Source organism: Lycorma delicatula, chromosome 3 (assembly GCF_047948215.1).
Source record: "Lycorma delicatula isolate Av1 chromosome 3, ASM4794821v1, whole genome shotgun sequence".
Taxonomy (NCBI): Eukaryota; Metazoa; Arthropoda; class Insecta; order Hemiptera; family Fulgoridae; genus Lycorma; species Lycorma delicatula.
This window is the reverse complement of record NC_134457.1, coordinates 20633731-20659386: the sequence shown is the minus strand read 5'-3', so window position 1 is coordinate 20659386 and position 25656 is coordinate 20633731. Positions and strand designations below refer to the sequence as shown.

General features: G+C 31.3%; 1 protein-coding gene and 1 pseudogene across 1 annotated transcript; both read right to left on the bottom strand.

Annotated features, from left to right (window-relative positions):
- LOC142320812 (uncharacterized) overlaps positions 1-740 on the bottom strand; it is a 79531-nt pseudogene extending 78791 nt beyond the window's left edge.
- On the bottom strand, positions 649-23214 carry LOC142321428 (putative RNA 3'-terminal phosphate cyclase-like protein). The gene is made up of 5 exons (XM_075359499.1): positions 22918-23214; positions 21734-21969; positions 13463-13633; positions 7583-7757; positions 649-758 (listed from the first exon to the last, which is right to left on the bottom strand). Exons 1-5 carry the CDS (start codon positions 23033-23035, stop codon positions 748-750), a joined length of 711 nt encoding a protein of 236 aa, XP_075215614.1. The 5' UTR covers positions 23036-23214; the 3' UTR covers positions 649-747.
- Between the last annotated feature and the right edge of the window lie 2442 nt (positions 23215-25656).

The following is a 25656-nucleotide window of genomic DNA, read 5'->3' as shown; positions in this document are numbered from 1 at the left end:
GTTTTCTTCAAACTGAAAAAATAGTACAAAAAACTAAGATTTAATATGGTTTATAACTTTATTTTTTCCATCAAGTTTATAATTTATAATTCTTCAAAGATTATTTTTTAGTATCCAAAATTTCAAATAAATATTTACAGAATTGAAAAAATTTCAGTTCAATAACTGGTTTTCAATTCAGCTACATTTACTAAGCGATTTATTTGTAATTTTCTAACTTTAATCCTGTAATGTAATTAAGTTTATTTAAACCTCTGGTTTTATTTTATAATGAGTTTTATAGTAACTTAACGATTAACTGCTCAGTATATTTATTAATTTACATTTAAAAAAACAGATTGATGCCAGATTACATTTACTATAATTTTATTTTCAAGACAAGAAAAGGGTTTTTGAGGAGATGAAAAATTACAAGCCTTCTCAGAATTTAAACCCACAACCTTCCACATCAAAGGCAGGAACTATTGCTTCAACATAGTTAAGTAAAAAGGAAGCCTTACCGATTTGTAAATTAAATAACAATTTAAAAAATTTATTACTAAAAAAATATAAGTTATAATTACCCAGAAGAGCTGACATCAAGACTAGTTAAATGGTGGGGATGAAATGGTGGTGGTGAAGATGAAGATGGTAACGGATTATTACGCTGCGGTGAAGGAGGTGTGGTTGCTACACCACCACGAAACAGCTGGAAACTCATTAAAACTTATTCTACCATCTCTATCACAATCTAGTTTGGAAAATACTTCATTCACAATCTGTAAAATAGTTTTTTTTATAAATTTTTACAAGCAAAATTATTTATTTTTATGAAGAGATAATCTTTAAAATACAGATTATCTTTTTTCTGAGTTTATTAAACAATAAGTGCCACAATGAAAAAAAAAAAAAACATATCTTCTTAACATTAATATCAGTAAATGATGCTAACAATAACAATTATAATTTATTACATTAACAAATTAGATTCTTCTACACAGATACAAAATCTTATAAAAAAAAATTACTGAAGAACATAACTAAAGTTTTTAAATCCTTATAAAAAGATTACGAAAAATATATAAGTAAATATCAATTGCATACCAATTTATAGTTTACATTCTATAAAACTATGTGGAATACTAAATCGGATTTTATACTTATATAATCTATCTTTTATTCTTTGTATTTCACTTGGAAAAAAGCTTTATTCAAGGTAATTTTTGTTTGATAATCTAATAATATATGGTCAGCAATCAAGAAGATTGGGCGGATTAAACTTAACGAGACAACTAAAACATATTATAGTAAAATCACTCTATAAATGATATTTTATGAACCAGGAAAACTCATCATTATAAAGGATTTATTCTTATAATGGGATTGGATTCTAATTTTAATGGGGTTTGATTTGATAATTATTCCATGTTGCAATGTTTATATTGTAGTTTTAAATTTCAATAAAGTAAAATTAAAAGCATTTTGAAACACTACTTATGTGGAAAACAACTTATAGTCAGATAATTATTATTATGGTACTTCTTTATCTATAACTAAGCAACAGCAATAAAAAAAAATATCCTAACTGTTATATTGTTTATTATGGAGAGGATAAAGTGCTAAAACTATTGCATAACATTCACAGCAAGCTTCTCATAAGACAATTTGCCGGCTTCTTGGAAGAGATACCATATATCACCTGAACTAGTGTGAAATCACATCTTATTTAAACATATAAATTCTCTGCAATGTAATAATGACTATTTTTAAAATAATATACTTTTTTCTATGAATTTTATGAAAATCAACATATCAGTTCTAAAAGAAAAATCAGAATTGAAATAACTAAACTATTACTTATAAAATATTTGATAATTTGTAAAACCACTTGTAAAAAAAAAATTTCAAGAGATATTGCTTAGATTTTATGCAGTTAACAGAGCATTATTTTTTTGTTAGATCATTTAAGCAAAGTTAACAAGAAGAAAAAGATTTTTAAAGAAAAAATTCAGCAACAAAATTAAATTTCAGAGGTTACCAGACAACTGACTACCAGTAATTTTTTACAGGCAGAAGTTACCAACAGTAAATTTTTTTAAAATAACATACTGTAAGGAAGATTGTATGATCATAAGATGAATCCATCAATATTATTTTTCCTTCCTAAACCATATTTCATAGAATCTCCAGAATCTAAATAACTAAACAATAAAATATTGTTAATTTATATTTAATCTAAACAACACATTTATTCTTTGACATTTTATTCCTTTATGTTAATCTACTACTTAATAAAATTTAATATGAACATATCATAACATTTAACCTGCAAGTAGTTTTTTTTTTTAACTTTGTTAAGGTGAAGGTTATAAATAATTGGCACTACATGGCTTCATAACATTTTTTAAGTACGGAAAAGTTCAGTTGTCACTTTTAATCTTAATTTAATAAATACTTAAATGCTACTTTAATACTTTATAAATAAATATATTTTATACACAAAATAAATATATTATGAGTCATTATATTTAATTCTATTATATTTGTAATTTTTCACAAGAAGCCCTTTGTACACAGATAATCGACACGTGAAATTTGAAGTGCATAAAAAATCCTAAGATATTGGAATTCTAAGAGACTGAACCTAGAACCTTCCAGGTGAAAGATAATGCATATAAAATCACTTTTTACTTTGCAAATATAATGATGAATACATATTTAAATAACAGTTAAAAAAAGAATTCAATATTTGTTATTCAAACATCAAGAAAGCTAAGTTTTGTTTTAACCACATGTCTCAGGAATGGTCAACCTAAGTCTGTACAAGACTGCACCTCAATTATATGCAGCAAATATCATTCTCATCTCACTGGGTCATAGAAGGGTTTGCTAATTGTTCACAATTGAACAGATTGCAAAGTATACATTAAGAAAAACAACAAATTTTGCTTTTGGCATAAATCTTTTGTTAATTTTATTAAAGTGCTTATTTTGATGAACTGTTCGGTACTTACGTATTAACGCCACCGCAGCTATAGCTTTACTTAAAAACAAAGTAGTCAATCGGATTTCAATGGAAAACAGAATATAAATGATTATTTATATTTATTTATTTTATAAATATAATTTAACCAAACTTAACCTACGCTTGCTAACCTTGACTAATTAACACCGTAAGTTTTTTGAGTATTTATTTAATAAATTCAGTAATTACAATTATTTATTATTTAAATAATCAAATTGCAATAATTAATGAATTTATTATATAAATACTCAAAAAATTATGGTGTTAATTAGTTAAGGTTTAGCGAGCGTAGGTTAAGTTTGGTTAAATTATATTTATAAAATAACTATTTATTTATTTATGTTAAACTCTATATCGGCCCATTTTCCACCAAAATCCGATTGACTACTTTGTTTTTAAATAAAGCTGTAGCTGCGTTGGCGTTACTACGTAAGTACCGACTGTTTTTTTTATTTAACTGGCAAATTGAATTTAAATAGCACTGTTGTGATTGTGGAAATAGAGAAGGTTTAATTTAATACTTTTTATTTAAACCTCTGTAAAATACAATTTTATTACATGACACTGTCCAAGCTTTGAATTATCATTAGACAGTCTGCCCTCTTAAAAACATATTCAAAGAATTATCTTAAAATAACATAGACAAACATGCATCTTCAGCCATGTAAGAAAAAAGTGAATTCTTAGCCAATTGATTATTCTATTTCTAGTGTAACCTATTATTTTGTCTATAAATTACTGTTTATATTTAAATTACGTCTTGATAATTGTGAACTGAATGAATAATAAAATTAAATTTGTTACATAGTTTTTCCAAGCTAACTTTCATTTCCAAATTTTAACAGCTCATTAATTACACTATAATTTAAAATATGTTTTTCTTTAAGTGCTAGATTAAGGTATTTCTTTTGTTCAAAATATTTTTAAAATTAGAATATGAAGCACGGTTCAAAAGTAAGGCTGATTATTTTCAGAAAAAAAATTATATTGGTTTGAAATACTTACATATTTACTTTATTTTTCTACACAATCACCATTTTGTTCCAAACACACTAATATAATACACTGTCATTCACTCGTGCCATGGAGGCTGGCTCTCCCACTTCTTTGTAATTCTTCATCTCACCCAGTGCTGGGTAGACTTCTTTTATTGTGGGAGGGTTGATGTATTCTAGTGGTGTTGTTATTGGGGTGTAGGTGTTGAAGTTTAACCCTCCGGGTTGGTCTAGTGGTAAATGCATCTTCGCAAATCAGCTAATTTCCAAGTCAAGAGTTCTAATGTTCAAATCCTAGTAAAAGGCAGTTACTTTTATAGGGTTTTGAATACAAGATTGTGGATAACGTTGTTCTTTGGTTGTTGGGTTTCAATTACACAAATCTTCGACCTATAAGAGATATGGTATGACCTATAAGAGGTATGATAGGTTGGTCGACCTATAAGACTGTACTTCACTTATACTCATATATATCATCCTCTGAAGTAATAACTGATGGCGATTCCGAAAGGCTAAACAGGAAAAAAAAGGTGTTGAAGTTTGTCCCAGATTCGAATCCCTGTCAGGCATGGAATTTTTACATGCTACTTGTCATTAATTTCAGCCTCTGAAGCAATACCTAACGGTGGTGCCGGAAAAAAAGATGTTTTGAAGTTTAGGAGTTCTGTCGGTTCTTTGCAATTTAGGAGTTTGTTGAAATATTTAGCTAGTTTTTCCTAGCTAAATATTTAATACTTTTATTACTATTTCAACATGGATTTCCGTGTTGTCTTTATTGTTATGGGCCAGTTCACAGTTTTCATTCTTTATTATAATATTGGGGGTTTGTATTTTTAGAGCTGATTTTTAAAGGTTTTGTAGTATCTCAACTATGTTTTACTGAATTCTTCTTCTATTGACTTCAGTGTGTCTTTATGGTATTGTCTTTTTATTCTCCTTAGGGTTTGGGTGGTCTCTTTTCTTTGTTTTACTAGATTTAGAAAGGATATTTCTGATTTTTGGGATTGGTGAAATAGCCATGCTTGATGTCTTTTTTCCACTTTTTCATCATACTTGCTGTCCAACATTGATGTTTTTTATGGGATTTTATTGGGGCGAATTCTTCTGCGATTTGTTTAAGGTTGTTGACTAGATCTTCAAGTTTATCTGTGATTGCTATTTTTTCAGTTGCTTTTTGGTAATTTTCATTCTTGATTAGTTGGGTAGGGGTTCATTTTTCTTTTAGTTTTAGGGGCTTGGTTTTGTTGCTTTCTTTTAATTAATCTCTTGAATTTTATATAGGCATTTTAGGAAACAAATAAGACAATACTTTTCTCTAAAATGTCTATGAAGAAAATCAAAATTGGCTTTTTATATCACCCTTAATGAATTTAAAAAAAATTAATATAGTCAATGCCTTATATACATAAATATTTTACCTAAAAATAAGAAAATTGGTCAGTCAATCCTGAGATATGAGGCCAAAAGCAGTGCAACACACATATGTTTTTTTTTTTATTTTTTTTTTTTTATTTAGTTAAGATGAACTAGTTTATGCAAAAAACTCTATACTCTATTTTTGACATGATAACCATAACTATTCTAGCTATATTAACTGGGAAAGCAATACAATTTAATAACAAATTGCTATATTTAACAAAACATGATTAATATATTATTACACTACACATTATATTTTATGGTGTAAAAAATACTCGACGAAAGAAATAGAAAAACATTTTAAAGTATACATATAATACAGACATAATTCTATTATAGTACACTAATTTTCTATTTTAAAATATTTTGTTTAAAAACGTTCTTTTGAATGCAATTCAATTTTAGAAACAAGCAAGCTGTTATGGGCTGTTTGTATGCTTTTTATACTTATTATAATGGGAAATTATCTTATATGTTGCAATATATAGGCTGCATCAGTGCAAACACACACACAACAAAATAAATATATATATATAAGCAAAATAAAAAAAACTTCTGCCATAAAAAAACACATCTAAGGCAAAAATGTGGTTAATATATTGTTGTCAATACAATAATAGGGGTTGCGCTTCAATCATTCCAGATGCCTGACCAGGATAGGTCCCGGGTTCAAATCCTGGTCAGGCATGGCATTTTTATACACGCTACAAATCATTCATCTCATCTGAAGTAATACCTAACAATAACCTAATAATAAACTGGAAGTTAAAAAAAAAAGAAAAAAAAGAAGATGCAGATAAACAATATCTTGTTATAATACTTTGTTTTATTAAAATAAGTATGTAAATATGTATACGTATTACAGGATTATCTAAATAAAAAAAAACTACACATGTATAATAACAGCGTAACAGCAAATATGTTAATTAAGCGGTTTTCAGAAGATTAGGAGAGTTGTAACCTTCCTAAACATGTTACTGATGCGATATCTATTTAGAAGACACAAATACTAGAGGATGGGCCTAATATAAATAGTTTTCTTGTAAAGGGGTTTACAAGAAAAATATCTATCACAGTTAATTTTTCATAGTCAATTGAAATCACTAGAAATGCTTTGTGGAACAAATTTAATAGAAACAATTTAATAGTGATTAGGAATAGTAAAAAAAAAAGAAATGTGAAGTATACATACTTCATTGGCAGCTCGTTCCATCCCAACAGATCCCAACCATCCCAACTGACGATATTCATCGTCAGTTGACAGAGGTATATAGCGACAAGTGTATGTCTGTTCAACCAAGCAGTGGCGTCACTCAGGGTCCCCAGTTGCAAACAAGTTCAAACAAACTCCTTCTCCTGGCAAAGTCATGGCCAGTGTTTTTTGGGCTCTTAAGGGTATACTGCTGATCGATTTCATGGAACCTGGGACAACAATCAACTCAGTTATTGTGGAACACTAGGAAAACTCAGGCAAGCTATCCAGAACCGCCGGCGAGGATGACTGACAGCTGGTGTAACACTAATTCACGACAACATCCGACCTCACATCTCCTATTAAACCCAGGAACTTTTAACATACTTTGGGTGGACTGACATGCCCCACCCACCTTACAGTCCGGACCTTGTGCCTAGTGATTATCACTTGTTCTCAAAGTTAAAGGAACACTTGAGTGGCCAATGCTTCCGGAGTGACGATGAAGTCAAAGAAGAGGTGAAACGCTTCCTCAATGGGTTGGTGGTGGAGTTCTATAACATTGGAATACAGAAATTGGAGCATCATCTACAAAAATGCGTAGAAAAAGATGGCGATTATGTAGAAAAATAGAGCAAAGTTTCTTCTTTCCAATGATGTAAATTTCTATTAGAATAAACAATGTTGTCTATTTGTAACATTGATGGGAACCTTATTTCTGGATCTACCCTCATATTTTTAACGACAACATTTCTATTTCTGTAATTCTATCATTTCCCATTTCTGACTGCTTCTTTGAAGTTCTGTAATACTTTAATTCCCAAGTATCTACTGATGATAACTGTTTGGCAATGAAAATGAACATCCAATTTTACATTTTATTGTTTTGTTAATAGTTTTTGAGTTTTCTATTTATGAATTTAATATACCTATATTAAGTAACTCTTATAAATATGAGATAATTAAATTTACCTGGAGATTTTCCAGCACACTGGCCCTTAAGATGGTCAACCGTAAAGAAAACATCTGGTATAAACTGCAAGAAAACTCCTTTTGCTGCTTCAACCATACGATTAGAAAGTGCTGGTGAAACTCGTAATGCAAACATTGTTCCTCGCACACGTTTTATTTTTCCCCAATCCTTTAACTAAAATATATAAATAAAAAATAATTAATAAACATTATAATATAAATATAATTTGGCTGTGATATTACAAATTCTTTCCCTGCATAGATTAAATGAATAAAACATCTTACATTGGTAATTAAATTATTATGAAAAATTATAGGAAGTAAAAATTAACAATTCAATTATCGTTAACTTGAAATGAAAATAATCTTTTAACACAAAGAATATGAACATACTTATCTAAGAGTTAAATATATTTTTTGTATTTTCAATTAATGTAAACTATACTACAGCAATTCAAACATTTTGAATATATGAAAGAAAATTTAGAGAGTAAAAATCTTTCAATTGTCACAATTTAATTATGTACTTAAATCAATAAACTTAAGAAATGAAGACGACTACTTTTTGATATACAACTACAAAACATTTTGAAGTTGACAAAAAATTTATATTTAACTTTAATTATAAAATGGTTAAGATTAAAAAAAAAAATGTAAATTATAAATCTGTTTGAAGAAAGGCTGTAATTTTTTGTTATAATTCTTATTCAACTGATACAAATCTAAAACTATTTAACTATTTAAAAAAAATTATAAAATGTGGTTGAAAAACTAACAACCAACAATTACATCAGATATATTTTTTATTTTATACAACAATTAACTAAAACCAAAAGCAGATTTACAAAGTAAGATCAGAATTCATTTCATATTTCATGAAAATCATTTAAAAAGTAATAAAGAAACAGCTGTAGAGAGACTAACATGGTTTATTTCTGTTATTTTATGATCTTAAGAATCTAAAGGAGAATTTGTGATTGTTTGTTTGTTTGTTGCAAAGTCAAAAAAATTACAGAAACCTTTGAAAGTAGTGCATAAGAAAACTCAAAAAATACTCACAGATCACATAAAAGTAATTTATAAAGTAATTCTATAATGAAGATTTACAACTATTTTATCTTTAAAATATTACAATGTTATTGTATTATAAAATAAAAAACTATATGTATATAACTGCTACATAATATCGAATTAGCCATTAAAAATATCACTTTCGTGATTATGGAACGCAAGAATGGCAGGAGTTTAATTATTTCTCCCTACAGATCACAGAGACTGGACTATGTCCCTTGCTGCTTTATCTTTCTACTATCAGGCGGGTTATTGGGTGTTATTTAGAGGCGGTTGTAAATTTTAAGTTATATTTACGGACCAGCATGAAAATAATTTACTGGGTCTAACTGTGGGAGACTGGCTTTTGAGCCTCGTACTCCCCTTCAAGGCATGACTGAAAGAGTGATTCCCCTTCAGTACGTTCGCTGAAGTCCTTTTGGTGCTAAAGCTTTCGGGCTAGCAGGAATACACCTACCGGGACCCTAGTTATTTTGGAGGAAGCAATGCGCTCCCTTCTCTGGAGGGAGTCACATGGCTGACTGATTTTGTAATTAACAGATAGTTTTGTATTTTAATTTGAACTACAGAAGAATATTAAAATACATTTCATAAAAAAAACGCACTAAGAAAAACCTATTACAGCTGATTAACCAAAGTATTAATGGCAAAGTAACGATCTACTGTAACAACATACCAAACGACGATTTATTAGTAAAAAAAAATTAATATTTGTTGACCAAAATCCACATTTTAAGTAAATGAAAAACAATTATTAAAAGATCAACAGTTTCAGGTGGTGGTCAGAATTCTATTATCAAAATAAGAAAATTTTATTCATTTATAAATAAAGACTAAAAATTACTACACTAACACTGATTCTTGTCATACACATGCAAATTAACAGTCCAAACATAAGCATACAAAATAAACAAAAAGTAAGAGCTATGCTGAACAGCTCTAGAATAAATAAAATGCTGAAAAACAGGTTATAAAAAAAAATCAGAATCTAAAATTTTCATTTTAGAATAAAAGTTAGAAATATTTCTAGATTTTTATTAGTTCTTTATAAAAATGTATTCTGGATATCTTCAATTCATAAATTTATAGAAAATATACCTTTCACATAAAACAGAAATGGATGAAAGAAAATCAACAATGTTATATAATAAATTAAGCACATACCTGATTACAACAAACCTTAAAGGGTTCGGAATGGAATGGAATGGAATGGAATGGAATGCAAAGTTGGCAGGAGTCTATTACTCCCTACTTTATCGCAGAGCCTGGACAGAGTCCCTTGGTGCTGGATCTTTCTAATCGGGCTTGTTTTTTTAAAAGGTTATTTTTAATCTCGGATCTAATTTTTCAATTTTTGTCTATTATTATTTTAGTGAATTTAAGACGGATTTAATTGCATTCCAATAAAGGGTTCATGATGACTTCTGTCTGTTTAAATCTTCTATCTGTATCTGTCTCCTTTTCAATCTCCCACTGATCACAGTCACTGTATTTCTAGTATTCTCTCACTTCTTACTTTTATCAGATTGCATACCCATCTCATTTTTTTATCCTTAAAATATAAATCTAATCATACCTTTGTAATATAGAATCCAATGTAACTGTAGAGCTTATATTTCCTGTTCTTTTTTATTTTCTGTAAAATGGAAATATCATCCCTCCCAGTTTCATATTCACAGAATTTATTAATTTTCTCTCATTCCCTTTTATTAGTACTCATCAAGAAATTATCACTGGATATTTTTTCCACTTTACTACATTTTATTACATTTGCTTTACACATTCTTCCACTTCAGTAAGTAACTAAGATTATTACATAGCAAAACCCTTTTCATTTGTGCATTCATTTTCATATGTTCCTCAAAAATAATTTCCCTAAATAATTAATATCCTTAACTTTCCTATTAACTTTTCCTCAGTGATACAGAGTAGCTGGACCAAAGGTGCAACCATATCGGAGCGGTATCTGTTGAGAGCCAGACTAAGGAATGATTCCTGAAAGAGGGCAGCAGCTCTTACAGTAGTTGTTACGGGCATAGGTCAGGATGACTTAAACGGCCATATCAACATCACTCAGTCCTCTGAGTACTGTGCAGCTGAGAGCAATGGAAAACTACAGCAGCTTTTTTTCCAAGAAAATGTAGCTCTGGACAGGCAGGAGTCGGTTTCATAATGAACAAGAAGATAGGGAAGAGAGTAGAGTATTTGAAATTGCATAACGATAGAATCATTGTAATAAGGATAAAATTGAAACCTAAACCGACAACGATTGTTAACATCTATATGCCTACAAGCGCCCATGATGATTATGAGATTGACCGTGTATACAAAGAAATTGACGAAGCAATTAAACGATGAAAATTGAATAATAGTTGGAGACTGGAATGCAAGCATTGGAAAAGGCAAAGAAGGAAATATAGTGGGTGAATACGGGCTGGGCAAAAGGAATGAAAGAGGGGACCGACTTACAGAGTTTTGCATGGAATATAATTTAGTAATTGCCAACACCCAGTTTAAAAATCATAATAGAAGAATATACACATGGAAAAAGCCAGGTGATACTGTAAGGTATCAGATAGATTATATCATGGCTAAGCAAAGATTTAGAAATCAACGCGTCGACTGCAAAACTTACCCTGGAGCATATATTATAGCGATCATAATCTAGTGATAATGAAATGTAGATTGGGGTTTAAAAACCTGAAGAAAAGGTGTCAGATGAATCGGTGGAATTTAGAGATGCTTGATGAAGAGGAGGTAAGAAGATTTTTGAGGAGGAAAATGGTGTTATAGAGGAAGAAGAGTGTCGAAGAGGATGAAAGGGGGAGATACAATACTAGATCTGAATTTAAGAGAGCATTAAAAGATTTGAATGGCAGAAAGGCTTCTGGAATAGATGGAATACCTGTAGAATTACTGCGCAGTGCAGGTGAGGAAGCGATTGATAGATTATATAAACTGTGTGTAATATTTATGAAAAAGGGGAAGTTCCGTCAGACTTCAAAAAGATTGTTATAGTCATGATACCAAAGAAAGCAGGAGCAGATAAATGTGAAGAATACAGACCAATTAGCGTAACTAGCCATGCATAAAAAATATACATGCGACATAATGCCGAAAAGTACAGGAGAAACAAGCTTTGAGTCAGAAATATACTTTGTTTACATCAAAAATTAATTTAAATGCCAGGAAAAGATTTTTGAAAGTATATGTTTGGAGCATCGCTTTATATGGAAGTGAAACTTCGACGATTGGAGTATCTGAGAAGAAAAGAAGCTTTTGAAATGGGGTGCTATAGGAGAACGTTAAAAAATCAGATGGGTGGATAAAGTGACAAATGAAGAGGTGTTGCGGCAAATCGATGACAAAAGAAGCAATTGGAAAAATATAGTTAAAAGAATACAGATTTTTTAGGCAACATATTGAGGCATCCTGGAATAGTCACTTTAATATTAGAGAGTCAGGTAGAAGGAATAAATTGTGCAGGAAGGCAACGATTGGAATATGTAAAATAAATTGTTAGGGATGTAGGATGTAGGGGATATACGGAAATGTAACGACTAGCACTAGATAGGGAATCTTGAGAGCTGCATCAAACCAGTCAAATGACTGAGGCAAAAAAAATTTCCTATACCCTCTCTCTTTCCCTGTTAGAATATTGTTTCCATATTTACTTCCAACTGTATATGCAGTTTTGTTTATATTTATTCCCAACCACTTTTCAGTTACTGGATTTCTCTTATGAAGATCGATCACTTTATCTTGTTAATCTTTAACTACATATATCATAAGTAGAAATATATAGTCTTATTTTCTTATATCTGAGTCTTCCTTACTGCCTCTATTACGATTCTCTTTATGTTAGCCTCCGGAACCATTATAAGGTATTACTTCAGAGGATGAATGAGAATGATATATATGACTGTAAATGAAGTGCAATCTTGTAAGTCTCGGGTTGATCATTCCTGAGATGTGTGATTAACTGAAACCCAACCACCGAAGAACACCAATATCCACGATCTAGTACTCAAATCTGTATAAAAGTAACTTCTTTTACTAGAATTTGAACCTTAGAACTCTCAACTTCGAAAGCTGATTTACAATGAAGAATTTACCACTAGACCAAGCTGGAGTTGATCTACATTAGGGCTAGTGTTGTATATCAGGATATACAAAGGATTAACACTTGACTTTCTAAATAGAAGGTTGATGTTGAGATCAAGCTAGAGCACTTGTGTTTTAAATTTTAATTCTATTAGCACCTTGATGCTGTCTATTGACAAAGGCCTTGATGCCTTCACTCTATTGACAAATTTGTTTATGTGATTGTAATAATATTCTAGTAACATAAAATCTGATACTTTATTTACAAGCTAGGTGTTGTATAAGCAGAACACTAAAACATAATCATACGCTAAGATCTTTTTGTAAAATTTATTTTGAGATATTTTTTAAATATTATATGAATATTATGGGTTTTGATTTTCTTATTTTCATTATTATTTCTCTTGTTGAAATGCAATATAACTTGTCAACTACAAAAAGCTGGCTTCAAACACAAGTCTTGTTTGAATCAATAATATTGCTAGATGACAACATGTTGTGTCATGTCAAGAGAATAATAATGAAAATTATAAAAAACATCAGCCTGATAAATAATGTTAGTCAAACTAAAAATTTTAAATAGCTATAAATCAGAATGGCTAAATGTAAGAGATTTATAAAATAACTATGTTTTTTCTTTATGATATTGAAGTAAAAACGTACAATTAAGTAAACATAAACTGATTATGATTATGAAACCCATACCATAATTGGTTTCAACTGTTTGATGTTAGGACAATTTAAGGTGACTTCTCCACCACCCTGAGGTTCCATTCCTCTCTTTTTGATAATCAATTCAAGACCTGGATCAACAACCATAAACCTTCGTAAAACTGCTAAAGCTCCATTTTTAAATGCATCTACTGAAGGGTCTTTCTATATAAAACAGAAACAACATTATCAATTATGTGTGTATGTGTGTATATATATATATATATATATATAAATACACACTGGATGAGCAACTTAAAACCACACAAAATTGGTTCAAACTGCAGTAATTTGAGTGTCATCTAAAACGCTGCTAGCGTAGCTGCTATTACTACTGCCACTACTGATTAAGAATGTTACTTCTCTTGTCTACTATTATCAATTGTTAACTACTCATGCTTCAGTGCAGTGGAGTTTCTTCTGCAGTTGTATTCTTCTAAAAGCTTATTCAATGATTATTATAGTGGAAGCTTATGTACACTCTGGATCTTTTTAAGAAATGTGTCAAATATTCATAAAATAACTTCCAAATGCCAGTATCCCAGCAGAGTAGCATACATAATTTGGTTAACAAATATTACACAATGGGTCGGTTTAGAATGCAAAACAAAATAGGGCAGCTTCCATTAGGGGTCCAGAGGCTATAGCCAATATTCAAAGAGAATTTCTGTTGGTTCAAAAAAAATCTATTATGCAAGTTCTCAAAACAAAGAGATGTAAAATACACATCTTGTCGTAAAATTCAAAAACATTGACAATGAATATATACCGATACTCTATTTACGCCTGATGAGACATGGTTTCATTTATTTGGGCAAGTAAATTTGCACACCAGTACTGGATGACTGAAAATCCTTACCAGATGTTTGAACCAAAACATCATTAAGTAAAATTTCATTTCAAGATGAGAAAATCTGTGTCTGTTGAAGTGCTGTATCTGGAAATCATATAGTGGGGTGTCAATATTTTTTAACCAGATTGTCATCCCAACCCTATAGGGAGCTAACTGATTACATCACAAAGTCATTGGTCAGAACGCACCAATGTAAATGCATCAGCAGATATTTGCATCAGTAAAATACAAATCGGATTTCGCCTTCACATAGGCCTCAAACGGACATCTTCACATCCAACCTAACATGATTCCCTCAAACTAACCGACGAAACTGTGGAAGCGCAAACCCCTTGCCTAATCAAAATCTGACAGCACCATTCGTGACTGTGAATGCTTCAGAAAATGAACGAGGAGTTTAAAGTTAAATCAGTGCTACACTTATACCAATCAAAATTATGTCTTACGCAACATAGACATTCAGACCTAAACCCAATTAAGTCGACCAATTTAGGTCACCTAACAAGGGGAATGCAACCCCATTCTGGTCCACGCAGGGGCCAGGGAAAAACCCCGCACCCCCACCCGGTCGCATTATGGTGTCTCGTGTGGCATTACCAAGTCATGATCACAACCGCCATTGGTGGAGGGAAGCCACGCCCCCGGCCGTACGGGTTAACATACCCCAGCAGCGCAGTCACCCCCACAAGCAGAAGTCCCAAACCAGACTGTCAATACATAATTGTCCAATACAATTTTCAAAGAATTCTATGCACAGTTAACAAATCATGAAAAAGAGGCTTCTCCCAGAAGATGGAGCAACATCTCAAATATCAAATGATTCATGTAGCTCTTGCAGAAGAACAATCTGTCTGCAGAGAGTGGTAGCCTTCACAATTCCCAATTCGTCTAGTTATGATTTTTTCTTTCCGGACTGTTTGAAGGATAAAATTTATGAATCAAATCCCCATAATACTGATGAACTCAAGGCAAATTTTCAACAAGAAATCGATGGTACTAACAAAAATGTTTTATATGATCACTAGAGCACAAAAGTGAATTGCTGCTGCACAGGGCTCATTTCGATTATCTTTTGTAAAAATATGGTAAGTATGTAAACTTTTGTAATGCAAATACAAAATTTATGTTGCAACAGTGTTTAACTGTATCGGTTTGGTTTTAAAAAAAAATCATACGTGTACAATTTGAGTATCTAGTAATTAAAATGCCCTCCTTTATTCTTCATCACTTCATAAACATATTTTGTCATCTATTTAATACTGTACTACACACTTGTTTGATTTCTTCATCACGAAACCATACTGATAATATTGCTTTAATGAGATCATTTTTGGGGTAAAATTCTTTAGTCATTTTTTAACTATTGCTCAAATATTTTCAACTGGGTTTATGTTATCAGTCCATGGGAGCACTTTAATGTTTCATTCTTCAAAATATTTTTCCACTTTTTCAGCAGTATCGTATGGCACCAGATCTTGTTGGAGCACTTCATTGCCTAGTAGAAATTTGTTTTGAAGTTGTGTCACAACCCACATCTGAGGGTATTCAGTTGTGAAACAACTCCAAAAATTTTTTTCTGGGGATGTTTAACTGATTGTTGGATATGAGCCAGTATATGTATTTTCATCTGATGCTTTTCTACAATAATGGTATGGAACCCTTTGCCCCTGTAATAAAAATATGACTCATCAGAAAACACAACATCTTTCCAGTCTTCTTTGATTCAGTTAGCATGTGCTTTAGCTCACAAGAGCCTTTATTTGCACTTTGTAGTGTTAAAAGCAATTTTTAGCTGGCTGACAAGCTTTCTGTCCAGCTGCAGAACGTTGGCATCAAGCAGCTGTCACATGTAAATCTGTTTCACTGGCTGCTAGTTCTTGATTTAAGTCCACAGTAGACAATTTTGAATTAAGTTTACTTTTTCTCACTAATAACTTATCCGTCTTGGTGTAGTTTTCCTTTTACAGCCTCATTCGCCTTCCCTTTGAGGTGAAAAGGAACCAGTTTCTTTAAATTATTTAAAAATACCATTCACTGTCCCTAGTCCAAAATCACATTCAGAAGCTATTTGTCATGCCATACTGGTATACGCAGAAAGAGAAACAACTTTTGAATGCTTTCTAGGAGTTATGTCTGTTATTATATATTCAAGATAACAGAACAAAAAATACGATTGTGTAATAAAAAAACTGATGTGGGCACCACATGACTTCCTTGTATGCCTATTAAATTACATATACACATTTTTTGCTGTACTTCATTTAAATTTATTTCATTTGAAAGCGAGATATGATCTTCCAACTCTTTAATAATGTAGACAGTTACACAATTGCATTTTGATGGATATCACACTGCATCAAATTTTTTTGTGGTGTCTGTATCAGCATTTTATATTAGTTTATAAATTAATTTTGTTTTACATTGCTCTAGTAGTTATGTGGTGTAAGTGAGAACATGTCAGAACCGTAACCATGCACACATCAGTTCCAATCCAACTTCATATACACATATTATTTTTTAACTTTTTTTTTAATTTAAATAAATTGATTTATTAACCTCTGTAAAAATTTTTGAATTAAAATGAGAAGAACATAAAATTTTATTTCTCTAACAACTTCTGATTTTTTTCATTTTTTTTTTTTTTTTTATTGTTACTATTGAATTATTATTTATTGCAAAACTTTTTTTACAATCAAAGATCAATAATTATTAATAAATTAATATATTTAAATTTAAAAAAAAGGTTAAAAAAGGAGATGAAATTTGATGTGAACCGATGTGCCTTCCCCATGTAAGGTCCAAATATTTCATTAATTAAAATTTTATTTGGCTATAACTCTGGAATCAATGAAAATAAGTACCACTTATGTATGATATATTTTTGAAAAGCTTTCAATGATGGCTTATTACTGGTGTTAAAAAAAGTCCAAAATCTAAATTTTTTGGATTTTGGGTTTTTTTTAGACACTTTTGTTCCAGTAACTCAATCAAAGTGGGAGATGCACAACTAGATGTTTCAACTGCAGTCCTAAATCCAAAATTTCAACAACTTATGGCTAATTGATTTTGAGTTATGCGAGATACATAATGTATGTATGTACGTACGACGTCAGACCGAAACTAGATATATCCATTGAGATCTGGACACCGAAATTTTTCAAGATGACAATACTTCCTCCTTTACTTCTTAGAAGGAAGTAAAAATGAAATTAACTTCTACAAAAGACTATCTATAAAATGAAAACTGCTAAATAAACAAAGAACAATAATGTCAAATTACACAGACAATTAAAGAATGTGTGTGTGTGGGGTCAAGTAGTGACCACACTTTTTGATATAAACAAAAAATTCATTGTGTTCAGATTAATTTGCATGCTACTATATATATATATATATATATATATATATATATATATATATATAAGATAGACAAATATGATATTAATGTAATAATCTACTTTAATGAAAGTTTTATTTATATAATACAGGTTGTAAAAATGAAATATTTTGAATTGTAAATTTGGCAGAATTTTTAGCTGATACTGGCAGGCTTATAATGGTGGCAGTTAGATTTCCTAAATAAGCCATTTAGTACTTACAGAACAGTAGCAGGAGAAACAGATGCCTTTCCTATTAAACAATTTTACAAAAACGGTATGATTTTTATATAAATTAAAACTTATATGATTTGAAGCTTATGAAATGTTATTTCCAGAATTTTTTACTAAATAATTTTGGGGCAAATGCAGGAGTTACAGTATAGGATGTGTAAACAGAGTTAAGAATGCAGGAGTTACAGTATAGGATGTATAGAGTTAAGAATTAAGTTTACATCTGGTTGAAGTTGGACATGCTTAGTTTCCTCAATGAAGTTTTGTGTTTTTCAGTGAAATATAAGTGACTTTTTAAGTTCATTTTGTATTAAAGTGTATGCTCGCTCATCTGTTTCTTTATCATCCGTGTTTTTGTAAAGCAATTTAAGCCAGTAAGTAGTATTTTATTTAACAAAATGAATATATTTAGGTTAGTTATGAAAAAAAAATTACATGCTATACATGTCGTACACCGGAATAAATTGGCTACAGGCCAGTTGGGCTGTATTACCATGACGTACATGAAATAGGGCTGTTTACTGTTATCATTGTTTACTTTCCTACTTTTTTTATGATAAACTGCCTAACTATTTGGCATATATCGCAAGTACCTTTATTCTTATTGAATTTCACTCTTTGTTCATTTAATGTTGAAGAAACATTTTCATCATTAAATTATTTAATTTACTTTAATGCCCAATTATACTATTTTGTTTGATTTGTTGAAAATGTCAGTGAACCTCAACAGTTATCATTATTATTGGAAAAATTAAAAGTGGAAATCAAAACAGAAAACACTACTTTAAGTAATTATTGTCTACTCCAAGAACAAAACAAAAGGCTAGTTGATTTGAACATGGAAAATTAAAAAATTCCAGTTAGAATTATAAAAAAAAAAAAATTAAATTCATTCATTAAATTGATTCGATGAAGAGGGAGACAATACAATATTTTACAGAATTGCAAAAATGTGGATAATTGTGAAAAGTAAAAAGGAAAAAAATTAGATTTATGTAATAAGTTTATGATAGTCTGCATAAAAGATCAGAAATTAATTCTGTAATAAGATTGAATCAGGTAAGAGAATCAATTTTTTTCATTGGCTCTTGTAACTATTTAAAAGAAAATTACAGTTCTGCACAACTGTGGAAAGCTTAAGGGTAGTAAAATTTGTATCTCTACATTTTATAACAAAAAGTGAATCAATCTAAAAACTTTATTTGAAAGAGGAAGTATTTACAGAAAGCATACTATACCCTGAATCCCAGAATAAACGAATCTTTATAGATGAAAAATTCTATCATTACAATGAACTCTGCAATGATTTCTTCAATAAAAATGTTATTTAGGAAATTGGAATATGGAAAAAAATTTAGGAAAAGTAAAAGAATTTCTGCTAAAACAGATGGCCGGTCATGAAAATTATCAACTTTTTTTCATTCTGAAGTAGATCAGTATCTTCTAGTAAATCAGTCTAGAATTAATGATAAACCTAACACTGAAAGTATCAATGAATAGAAGTACATTTATATTAATTATCTTTTTTAATTTACCGGGTATTTTAGTTAAACTACAGAAATTCTTTTAGTTAACCACAAATCTGTTTATAATTTGAAAATTTTATTTATGACGAAAGACATTTCAAAGTTAAAAAATAAATTTTCAACCTATGAAGTAATTCAGTATTCTGCTGTTAAACTTCTTCATTCAGGCAGGCAAGTGGAGGCACTAATTACAGAATCATAAAAGGAAATAAATATGATAAAGTATTTAGATTTTGCTGATAATGATATCATAGAATTGAATTTGGATTCTCAAGCAATATATTTAATTAAGTGTGAAAAGTAGAACTTCTTGATAATGGGGAATTTTAATAAAAACTCTGTGATACAACACGTTATCCTAGAGAATATTATTTTTAATATTCATCACTTGGAAAGAGTTAATAGAAACTCTTTACAGATAGAGTTAAATAATGAGGAAACTTTGTTGTTCTTTTTTTATGACTTTAATCTAGTTTTATTGAATGGTCAAATAGCAGGTGATGATGAAAATGTGTACAGCTTTATGCAGTAAGTTTTTTGATCCTATTGTAAGAATGACAATGTTTGTACTTTTTGTAACAGTGTATTTGTTTTGGAAAAGGAAATAAAGATTGATTTTAAACCACTGAGAAACAAGAAAGTTGTAAACAACTAGTTGTCATGTTTTCAAAGAAAGACCAAGTAAGAAACAAAATGAAAACTGGTACAGATTTTAAGTCGCCAAAAGAAATTTCTATTGCTCATTGAAAAAAAATTAAGAAAAGAAGGTTAAAAGAGCCATATATTTAATTTTTTGTAATTTGTTCTAATGAAATTCATGATCCTAAATCTAAGCATGGACCTTTTGATTTTATAGTGTATAAAAAACTGATTCTCTCATTAATACTTACTAAAAATTATTTTCATATTTAACTAAACTTCCATATTTAGCAAACTATTCATGATTTTATCCATTCGAAAGTGAATAACCTTAGCTTATATTGTCATTTTTACTGTGCTAATTGTAAATTTATTATTATACAAAGGGTTTCGTTTAATTTAGTTTTCTTGTAATTTAATCATGTTAATGTTTCATTACAATCTATCAATAACTGAAATTGTCGCAATTTTATTGAAATTAAGAAATCAAGAAATTCATGGTTAGAATTAGGTAACTAATGATTCTGTACAATATCAACATAACCTAACGCTCATTAAGGTCTAATTTAACCTCATTAAATATTAAATTTGGCAATTTAAAATGTAAAAACAAGAGAATACTGATACAAATTCAAACATTACTCTCGCCGAATATGTATTTTTTGATAATCATTTTAAAGTCTTTATACATTAAAAACTACAATAAGGCAATAATTTCTTTTGTATATTTGCAATCAATGTGGAGCAAAACAACAATTTATGTCACGATTATTGACTTTTGAATACGTGTCATCTTTCTTAATAATTACAAAAATATTCTTGCGAATTTTATACTTAATATTCTCTGGTAATTTCTTACTGCTTGTAAAACAAACAAAATATTACTATCGCAGATATGATAATATTAATTCCAATAAAGTGTGAATTTTATATACACTTTAAGAAGGTGAGAGACCCAAAAATTTACATAGGTCTTTATTAGAAAATTCTGTGAGAATAATTTACTCTCTCCAAAAGGGAAAAATATTCCAAATGCAAAAGAAAAAACTGTAATCCCTTCAGATCAAGAACTTCAAGAAGGAGAAAAGCTCCATTAAATTCTCAACTGAATTGAGGTTGAATTGAAAAAAAAAGAATAAACATAAATTGCGATGACTGTTTTTAAAAATTTTGCAATTGATGGTTGGTTATCACAAAGATTATAGTCGATCAAGCAAACAGTAAATTCTGGCTTAAATTTACACTAAAATGCTGTAAAAAATACACAATTAGCAGTTATTTAGGGGAGCACCACACAAAAAAATTGTGTTTAACATGGATGTAACACAATAGTTCATATGATTATCCTAATAACAAATATATAAGAACATACGTTTTGGGAAGTGTTACAATACGTATGTTTGACAATACTTATGTAATTTTAATACTTTAAATACATAATAATATTATCTATATTTACATTCTATTAAATAAACCACCTAGTACAGAATATTGAGATAAGACATATCTTTTATTTAATAGAATTTAAATATAATTTAACAGTACAGAGAAATAACATAAATGTTAAAAAAGATTAATTTCAGTAAAGCAATATATATACATAAATATATAGAAATATCTTAAAAAATAAACTTACTTGATTATTAGTAACCCCTCTAAGTGTAATATTGAGAGATTTTTTACAAAAAGGTGCTAATGCTAAAATTACTTCTAAATAATAACCTATACCACGTAGTCGACAACATTCATGAATAAGAGAACCACCAATCAAAGATCCTGGTGTAAAAGAAAATGCTGTACCAGTCTCATTAACTTCTAGCCACGTTCCATTTGACATTTTATCTAAGAGTCGCAGTAAATTTACTTCATATTCTGAAAGAAGATCATTAAAAAAATTCAATAGTATTTACAAAAGATAAAAGTTTAAAGAATTTAAATACAGAAAGCACTGTCCAGTGATAAGATGCACAAACTTCCATCAACACTGATATTATACCAAGTGAACAACTGAAAACTGAACTAAGCCAGCTCAAACTGCAGTTATTTGAGTATCACCTTTAATCCTGCTACTACTATTGGTTGTTTGTTACTACTTTTTTCTAATGTTGTCAGCATAAACTGTTCATGATTAAATATAGTAGTTCTGTTCTTTGCAGTTGTGTATATCTAAAATACCTTATTCAATCGAGGAAACGGTTGTTACAGTGAAAGCTTACAGCAGAATATGGTTAAAAATGGTGTACAGCCATAGCCAATATTCAAAGAAAAATTTCTACCAATCTGAAAAAACCTATACATAAGTTATTACAGCAAAGTGATGTAAATATAGTTCTTGCCTTAAGATTCTTCATGATTTTGAAACCATATCGTATAACAACTTCAACCGTGTGACAAGACCTAAGAGACACAGACAGAACAAATGTTTTTTTCATTTTCTTATTAATTTTCTAATAAATCTTTGTATATTTTTTTAAAAATCCTGTATATTTGACATATAAGCTTCAATAAATTATAATTTAAGTAATAGCATATAATAAATAAGTCATTTAATAAATACAACCCCGATCTGTGCGGTAGAAAGACTAACTTCATCTGGGCTTGAATATATATACATACATGCCAGACTTAGTATTATACACAAGGGTAGATTTTTACACTGTATTCTTACCTCACAAGTTTTGACCTTACGAAGTAAATTAAATCAGTTGACAAAAAAGGTAATTAAAGCTCGACTTTCTTGACGAAAGTTAAGCATTTTTAGTCTTAATACTACCTTTAGAAAATATTCGAATTTTATACTTAAAGCTACTCAAATCTTACCTTTTAAACCAGGTTCATCATCCCGAGTTCTTATCGGTAATTCTAATAGCCTTACCACTGACAACCGATAATAAGAGTCGCTGTCGCATGTAATTGCTGCCCTTAAAGCACAGAACATTTGAATTATCCGCTGCTATAGTTAAATAATCACTTCTGTAAAAACAGCAAAAATCTGGAAAGATCCACAGAATTATCTACTAATTAAACAGTAATCAAAATACAGAACTGCAAGTTAATCCATCTCAATAAATGTCATAACTTGATAAAATATACACATTGAATTCACGTGTAATGGTACACATAACCTTTATTTGATAATTCGTACACGAATGAACGGTATAAAGGATGGCAATCTTAGTGAATGGTAACAATTTGTTGGTTCGTTCACTCACTCTACTCAATCTATATTTTTCTTGGCACTTATTTCTACTTAAATTATTTGTATCTCAAAATACTATTAGTAAGGCCTCCAAATCTCTTCTAAAATACAAAATAAGTTGTAGTTCATCGTTCAAGCTTCCGGATCAGCTGATTTCTTTCCTTGCAAGGTTCACAATAATTTCATCTATATCGTCTTCGTTAAAATAAATATGTAGCACGTCGATGTCCGAATTACGGTCAGGCATGGCATGGCATGACATTTTCACGCGCTACTAATTGTTATTTCTATTACGGTCATAGCTCAATTGTTTTTAAACTGGGCCAGTAGAAAGAAATAAAGATGGTAACAATAGTCAGACAAACATAATTTTTACACTATAGGTGCTAAACCTATATTTTAGTCTTTAAGCTTTCTTGAGATTGTTGGCTTCATAAACAGTTTTTACGATTTATTTGACTGTATTGTTTATACTACCAAGGGAGTGTTTGTTGGTGTTATAAACAAACATGTTGGACTGCCTTAAGGAGTGGCCAACGCTGGCGAGAGCAATCTCCGCCATTATAAGAGGGCGCCTGTCAGCCAAAAGTACCAGGCTCTTTGTAAGGCTGCAGCTAAGCAGCGAAGGCGACTTCAGAGAAGTGTAGAGTTTTCTGAATTCCAAGGGAGTCGCCATTTACTCCTTCCAGCTCCCAAAAGATAGCGAGCTCAAAGTGGTTATCCGGGGCATCCCGAAGAAGTAAAAGAGGAGCTGACCTCGCTCAGTTACGAGACAATTTCAGTTAAAAAGCTAACGACAAGGAACGGAAGGGAAACGGTTAGGCAAACTCTCAGACTGCTACAGTGGAACGCCAATTCAGTAGTAGGCAAGACGGCAGAACTTTGCCGTCTGGCTGAGAATCTACTAATCGACGTGATTGTCTGAGACGTGTCTGAACGCGAACAAACAACTGACCATTCGGAATTACTTTACGTACAGAACGGATAGGCCAATACGACCCGGACGTCCTGCCAGCGGCGGAACCACAACTTTAGTCCACAGACGCCATATACACACGCGGGTCGACCTCCACACTAACGTGATGGAGCAGACTTGTGTACATGTGGAGCATCTAAGCACGGTGTATCGGCTGATTTCGGCTTATAATAAACCAAACTCAGCGGTACCCGACGCAGATCTAGATGCCGTGCTAGAAAATTGGGATGGGCCCATGATACTCATGGGTGACTTCAACGCTAAGCACGAGTCTTGGAATAGCAATCTGAGAATTGCAAATGGCAGGTTGCTATACTGACGAGCACACCGGTTAGTCGTCATAGGCCCCGAGGTGCCCACCTTCGTTCATCGAACGGGCAGATCGAGACCTCATGTATTCGACATCGCAATTATGAAGGCGGTAACAACTCCGGTCATGATTGAAACGATAGAAGACCTCAGCTTGGACCACTCTCCTGTCTTATTGGAGTTGGACCAAGCAGGGGGCGGCCGAGACCTCCCGACTATACTCCGAAGGTCAATGAATTGGAAAAGGTTCTATGAAACTCTCCTACGGAATTACAGGCCAGCGCATCCTGAACTCCTGACCACACCGAAGGAAATCGACAACACGGTCGAACGCGTCATATCGTCAATGACCGAGACTCTGTCCAACAGCTCTACGGAAAAGACCACGAGGCCTATCCGTAATAATCTCACACCTCACGTCTATGATGCTATAGCAGAAAAGCGCCGACTGAGGAGGAGATACCGAATCACTCTGTCCCCCGATGATAAAAGGGCTTTTTATATTCAAACGGACAGAGTGAAACAGCTGCTGGTACAACATCGAGAGGATTCGCGGAATGAATACCTCGCCTCGGTCTCAGACGACCACTCCTCGGTGTTCAGGCTAAACAAAAAACTACGAGAAGGAAAGAAGTCCCACCACCCGTTTGTGAGGCAACAAATCCTTCTGGCATATTCGGAGACGGATAGGGCGGAGGTTTTCGCCGACATCCTGGAGAACCAATTTACTCCAAACCCCACTCCCGCCTCGAAGGACGACCACACAACCGAGGTAGAGTCCTTCCTCATAGATTATTTAGCACAGGTGGAGGACCCCCCACTAGAAATAGACCAGGTCACTGAGGCGGAGGTTTCCGCTACAATCAAAGCCACAAGCCCCGACAAGGCTCCAGATGTTGATGGGATCGGTGCCCGCACATTCCGGAATGTTTCACCCGCTCTTATAGCGACCATAACCACAATATTCACGTCAATTTTGTACGTTGGATATTTTCCGAATTGCTGAAAAACTGCAAAGGTTGTATGCCTACCCAAACCTGGGAAAAGTCTGCTCTTTCCCTAGAATTACAGGCCG

Excerpts from the sequence above, each read along its gene's own strand:
- LOC142321428 (XM_075359499.1), bottom strand. The coding sequence starts at position 23,035 with ATGTTCTGTGCTTTAAGGGCAGCAATTACATGCGACAGCGACTCTTAT. Across the intron at positions 13,634-21,733 it reads GAGGGGTTACTAATAATCAA|AAAGACCCTTCAGTAGATGC; the intron begins GTAAGTTTATTT and ends TGTTTTATATAG. Across the intron at positions 7,758-13,462 it reads AACAGTTGAAACCAATTATG|TTAAAGGATTGGGGAAAAAT; the intron begins GTATGGGTTTCA and ends TATATATTTTAG.